Source organism: Lolium rigidum, chromosome 7 (assembly GCF_022539505.1).
Source record: "Lolium rigidum isolate FL_2022 chromosome 7, APGP_CSIRO_Lrig_0.1, whole genome shotgun sequence".
In the NCBI taxonomy this organism is placed as follows: domain Eukaryota; kingdom Viridiplantae; phylum Streptophyta; class Magnoliopsida; order Poales; family Poaceae; genus Lolium; species Lolium rigidum.
In genome coordinates this window covers 237,669,603-237,675,761 of record NC_061514.1, presented here as the reverse complement: position 1 = coordinate 237,675,761, position 6,159 = coordinate 237,669,603, and the positions used below count along the sequence as shown (strand labels likewise).

Sequence of the window (6,159 nt, the reverse complement as noted above, 5' to 3'; positions counted from 1 at the left end):
ATCCAAATTCAGATAGGGGTAGCGATGTACTTTTTGCCATTTTTTACTTGGTTGAAAAAAAAGGTTAAATGTTTTATATTTTGACACGAATGGAGTATATCTTGGGGCTGCTGTTTTATTAAAAAGAACTCGATTTTAAGACTGAGTAACTTGGGTTGATGTTTTCTTAAAGTACATGGGACCTTGTAAATCTGAATGAAGGGAATAACATTTAAGAGTCAAACTTAAGCATTGTGATGTTATTTTGGATCTTCAAACCGGTGCTCCCACCATTTCAATGAATAAGGCACCTCTTTGACCAAAAGTACTCTAAATATATAAAAACTGTTGGTATGAAATTAATATTATTAGAAGGTGTTTTATATATGAATTCAACTATATTATTTACTTACAAAATATAATTAAAATTTTGTTGCTTGCTTTTTTTTGTCAAAGTTCGTGAGTAGGTAGTATAAACTTATCTAGTCAAAGTTACATTTCGAAGACAAGTATACCACACTACCACTCGAAAAGAAGAAGAAAAAACGTGGAACGAGTGACCACACCACACCCCTCCCATCGGAGCGGCCGGCGCCGTTCACCTACTCCGCTGACGGGCGAGCTCATCGCGTGCCCGCGCCGCCGCTTTGCGGGATCCGAGGCCTCAGTGCGTCACCCTCAGCTTCGGCACGAAGACGACCGCGAGCTTGCCGCCGCGCATCTCCTGCTGGTACGCCAGACCTCCCTTTCTCTACTCGAATCGCGTCTGAATGCTGCGCCGAGTTGGATCCTGGAGCGATCTCGTCCCCATCCCATTACCCTCGGCTGTAAATCCCTCGCCGTTTTATTTACATGGATGCGGCATTGGTGTAAGGACTTATTTAGTTAGCTCAGAGAGTTCTATGCAATTGTATCCAAAGGTTTCGGCTATGTTACAATATACTAATATATGTATTGTTGGTTTTGCGGGATACTGAATTATATTAGTTGAGCTCAGACAGTCATGAACTTCAGGTCAGATTGGATGGTTTCACTGAACATTGTTGAAGAATAGGTTCATTCTTTAGTTTTTTTTTAAAAAATAGTAGTGCAGTAGATGCTAGCCGGTAAAGTAGCTTTACTGCACAAGTGGACCATTCTATGTATTAACAAGCTCATGCTCCACTGTATATTTTCTCCCCACTTACATTCCTTGGCAGGTAGCTCTTGGGACATGAATGCTCTCTGGCTATATTAAGCCCCAGTTTTGGAGATGGAAGAATCCAGGTCCACTCGACAGTTTTCTCATGTTATTCTTGGTTTGGATGGTACCCTCTTAAATACAGGTAATGGGAGATCAGTTGGAATATATTACATGCAGAGTTGTTCATTTATCTGTATAAATGGTCTTTCTAGATTCTCAATCTCACGTCTCTTGTTTATAACCCATGGCAGATTATGTTGTACAACAGGTGCTAAAATCATTTCTTGTCAAGGAAGGGAAAACATGGGATAGCAAGAAAGCTCAGTGTTTATTACGAAAGGGACCTTATGAAGCTGCAGTTGCTGTTTTGGAAGAATATGAACTCCCTTACTCATCAGAAGAGTTCCTCAACATGATTACTCCAATGTTTAATGAGAAGTAATATCAGCAAAAACCCTTCCTTTTCTGTTGCATAAGGTTGTAAGATGATATATCAGCTAGAAATTCAGATGTATGTGTTATCCCTCTTTACAAACTGTAAGAACATTTGCTTAAGAACATCTGTTTATATGCTTATAAGAAACTGTGTGTGCATATACATACATATTTCAACATGCTTCTTGCCGATATTTTCCTATGCATAATATCTGCTCTCCTGGCATCCCTATGTATTTCTGTTTGCACCAAAGCCTGCAAATTTCTCTACAAGTGTCCGTGCATGCATGCCTGACTTTAGATATAGGGTCTGTGGCTCCATGCTGAACTTCTCTTGGAAACAATAAGAGATAATATTGATAGATCACGTGAGAATGCATGCTGCCATGTAGTCACAGACCCTATAAGTATTTAGTTGTTTAGTTGTTTTAGAAGGTAATGAAGTGCCATTTAATAAGTATTTACATCCAACATTGCTAGCCTTGCCCACGACCATTGTCTTTTTTGCATTTTGTTCGTACTGCGGTATATAGTAGTTGTTATACTCCTGTATTTTGTTCAGTAATGCTTTCATTTTACTACTTGAGGTTTTCCAATCTAAATGGCGAATCAAATTCCGCAGGTTGGGCAATATAAAAGCCCTTGCAGGAGCTAATAGATTAGTACAGCATTTAAGGAGTAAGGGTGTATGTGCTGCTCTGGCTTCCAACTCCCCAAGAGAAAACATTAGAGCAAAGATCTCTTGTCATCCGGGTAATGCTTTCCATGTACATAAACGGTGGACCTGTATCCTGCTTTTGAGTACTAGTATGGTGTTCTTATGGTGATTTTGTCCATATGGTATATAGGATGGGAAGAATCTTTTGTAGCAATTGTTGGTGGTGATGAAGTAACAAGGGGGAAGCCATCTCCAGACATGTGAGATATTGTGCAATTTTGTAGTCTGAATTGGCAACAGGCATTTGTGTATACATGAAGTGCATTTTGTTTGATATGGCTAATTTACTTCTATTTTGATATTCAAAGATTCGTGGAAGCTGCAAAGAGAATGAACTCTGATCCATCAAATTGTATCGTAATTGAGGATTCCTTGTAAGTGTGTTTGCTATCTATTCCTGTTTTTTTTTAAATGGTGATGCAGTCACGAGTGTGTAATTATCCTAATGTATTTTCAGTGGAAGGTAATGGGCTTTGGAGTTCATGCATTTTTTCTGAATGAGCTCCATATTCATTATTTCAAGATCACTCATATGCACTCATTAGATTAATATTAGACCACATGTGTGATAGATATTTCACATCAGAGCTGCCTGCCTACCTAATGATAGCATATACTTCGTAATTTTCTATGGAATTACGATGGAGCTCTTGCTTTTAGATCAGAAACCTTTGTTGTATCCTGTCTGCCCGTGGTTCTCCTTTTACCTTCTTAGTCCAAAAGTTTGTGGTTTAATTAATATGTGGTAATTAATTGTTATGCTAGGCAAGGTGTCCTGGCTGGTAAAGCTGCAGGCATGCATGTGATAGCTGTACCTTCAATACCCAAAAGCACTGCTGAATTTGGTGCTGCTGATGAAGTGATCAATTCCCTCCTTGACTTACGGCTTGAAAAATGGGGCTTGACACCGTTTGTTGATTGTATGACTCAAGAATGTTATCCTGTAGGGTCAAAGAATTTCATTTGTTCAGATATAGTATTTTCTAGACGGCTTGAACTATTGCTTGCTTGAATATTCTGCAGGGATTGAGGACACCTTGCCAATAGAGCCATGGTTTATCAGCGGACCTGTGATAAAAGGATATGGCCGTGGTTCTAGAGTACTAGGGATACCAACAGGTATGCGGGAACATGCTATCTAGATATAGAAAACATACCAAATTAAACAATTACTATTGTGTGGTGTTAGATACTGTGTCTGCTTCACATAAATTTTCTTATCACAACATGCATGTTCTCCATGTATGTTTACTGTCCTAAATTTCCAGACCATAGCTTACCTATCTCGTCTACGTTCAGTTACCTATTTTCGGACATTACGTCTCACAAATGCTATTCGGGCACTTCATACTGTGTCCTTGATAGATGTGTGGAAAATTTTCTTGCATGCATGTCCACCTAACCAGTGCACGTTAGACATGATTTAAATTCATAAACAGGGGCTATTGGTTACAGTTGATGTCTTTCCTTAAGATTAGTGTTTCTCTTTGGTTTTGTAATCTTTATCATGCTAAGTTGGTGTGCAAGTATTCACACTATGAGGTCACTTTTAACTATTTATTTTGATATCAGTGTACTCTTGTGTTTTTTACGTCTTCTTTGCAGCCAACTTACCTGCAGACAAGTTCTCTGACATACTCTCGGAGCATACTTCTGGGGTATACTTTGGTTGGGCTGGACTGCGTAAAGGAGGTATCTACAAGATGGTCATGAGCATTGGTTGGAACCCATATTTTCATAACTCAGAGAAAACTATTGTGAGTGGTCTCATCAATACTTCCTTCCACATTTAGATTCGTCGCACATTCTAAAGTTGTGAGTTGCAGGAGCCATGGATACTTCATGATTTCAGCGAGGATTTCTATGGAGAGGAGCTCAGCCTTGCTATAATTGGCTACATAAGACCTGAGGTGAAGCTATGGCCATGCCAGCAAAAACAAATGCAGCACCCTTTTAATGCTCGCGCCACTCTTCTCACCTATTTGTGAAAATCCATTTTTCAGGCCAACTTCAGTTCGGTTGAAAGTTTGATCGAGAGGATTCGCGAAGATGGAAGAATAGCAGAGAAAGCTCTTGATATTCCAATATACGCCTGCTATAAGGACTCGCCGTACTTGAGAAGGGATCAAAATGATTGAACAGTTCTACAGCCAAAGAAGCCGCCAAATAGACTATACATATTCGTGAAATTATATTTTCCATGTTCTGAAAGAGGACGCTCATTTACAAAACTGTTCTTAATTCGGTTTGTTCTGTTTGCAATTATAAATATTTGGAGTTCTAGTACAGCCCCGTAAGTTTGAAGGTTGTACGCTATCGATTACTATATTCTTGCTCGCTCTATATGTGTGGGTATACTAGAGTATGCGGAAGTGCCAATGCCAATCAACCCACCAGGGTTCGACTCCAGCAAGTAGAATTACTATCCGCACTGTTGAGAGTCGAACCTTGTTAGTTTCAGATATATCCAGTAGTTTAAGAAGTTCTCCGTACATAACTTTAACCGTCAACACACTATAAATGCAGGGTGAAATGTGCGAAAAGATCTTAGCAACAGCTAGCCATTTTAGAGGTTTTTGGAACCCTTTGCTATTTTAGAATCCTTAAAGTGCAACCTTTATATTTATTTTCTCTTATGTTTCTCCTATGTGTATTAATATGAGCCCTATTTCAATTCGAATTTAACATCAATTCATGCAATGTAATTCATCGTTTTTTTTATAGGAAATGAACATGTTTGCTTGCATTTCTAGTTCCACATGTGACATATTAAACCATTGTAATTTCTATCTTGTTCGTTGTGTGCAAACACCATAACGCCTTCTGTTGTTCACTGCAAAATGTTATTTTAAATTCCGTCATTCCCTGCTCTTCCGTATTCACAAAATTTTACATTACAATTTTCATCTATTTTGTTGTAAACTATAACGGCAAATGTCAACTACTATTTTCTTTCTGCTATCATTTTGCTATTTTGTAGTACATGTTTGAACTTATTACTCTGCTGCGGTTATAATTATTTGTTGTTTTGGTTCTTTAAGAGCCGCAACATTAACTCTTGTTATTATTTCTTGTTGTACTCTCACATGGAACTTAGGAAATCGTGGAGTTATCATCCCAATAATTCGGTAAGTACCTGCCCACTTTTGTATTGATATGCTTATCATGTTGAAACATGTTCGTGTGCTACACATTTACTCTCCATATACACATGATAACTATTTTGAAATAATCCTGCTATTTATATGACACACATCTTCGTTCATTTTCCTGCTAGCTTCTAGGTCAAAATGGTTATATTGCTTGTATGTTCTTTTTTAGTTGGATTATGACTAAACAAATATCACGTAATGCTTAATTTAAATCATGGATTATAAGTCAAGAGATTAGCCGAGACTAATCGAGCGACTAATCTACAAGTCGTTATTTCATTCTCGACTCAGATGGTCGTTTCGACTAGTTCCATGAGTCGACGAGCCGACCGACTAGTTGTGGACTAGTCTCGACTAGTCCTGGTTCCTGACGGTCTACTAAAAAATTTCCTGGTTAAGTGAGGTGCTCGGGAGCCATTATTAGGAACCCTATCTAAAGGAGATAATTTGAGGCCTATGCCACGATGTTCTAGGCTCTAGAATTATTATTTATTTATGCAACTTGTTGAAATTATGTTAGTTTTAGTTATTACATCTCTCATTTGGTTTCATATATGATAGTATTTTGTACTAGCGACTGCTGAAGTACATATCGACTAGTCGAGCAATAGTCTGTAGACTAGCCATGACAAGTCTATGAGTTGGTACCTAGACGACTCGGCTCGACTCGTCAACTCATAATTCTTGATTTA

At 38.4% G+C, this 6,159-nt stretch overlaps 1 protein-coding gene across 3 annotated transcripts; it reads left to right on the top strand.

Annotated features, from left to right (window-relative positions):
• Positions 1–624: 624 nt before the first annotated feature.
• Positions 625–4,631, top strand: LOC124675203 (bifunctional riboflavin kinase/FMN phosphatase-like). 3 transcript variants are annotated; one of them, XM_047211270.1, is made up of 11 exons: positions 625–709; positions 1,179–1,304; positions 1,414–1,600; positions 2,220–2,350; positions 2,446–2,515; positions 2,624–2,689; positions 3,081–3,235; positions 3,339–3,434; positions 3,921–4,072; positions 4,142–4,225; positions 4,319–4,631. In XM_047211270.1, exons 2-11 carry the CDS (start codon positions 1,232–1,234, stop codon positions 4,451–4,453), a joined length of 1,149 nt encoding a protein of 382 aa, XP_047067226.1. In that variant the 5' UTR covers positions 625–709; positions 1,179–1,231; the 3' UTR covers positions 4,454–4,631. The 3 variants fall into 3 exon arrangements, with proteins under 3 accessions (XP_047067226.1, XP_047067225.1, XP_047067227.1); XM_047211269.1 differs by lacking the exon at positions 625–709 and having other exon boundaries at positions 735–1,304; XM_047211271.1 differs by lacking the exon at positions 625–709 and having other exon boundaries at positions 1,247–1,304; positions 1,431–1,600.
• The last annotated feature ends 1,528 nt before the right edge of the window (positions 4,632–6,159 follow it).

What these genes read in the sequence shown, in the direction of transcription:
- LOC124675203 (XM_047211270.1), top strand. Translation starts at nt 1,232, where the DNA reads ATGGAAGAATCCAGGTCCACTCGACAGTTTTCTCATGTTATTCTTGGT. An exon ending in ACTCCAATGTTTAATGAGAA is followed by an intron (nt 1,601 to 2,219) that starts GTAATATCAGCA and finishes CAAATTCCGCAG; the next exon opens with GTTGGGCAATATAAAAGCCC. An exon ending in CTTGACACCGTTTGTTGATT is followed by an intron (nt 3,236 to 3,338) that starts GTATGACTCAAG and finishes AATATTCTGCAG; the next exon opens with GGATTGAGGACACCTTGCCA.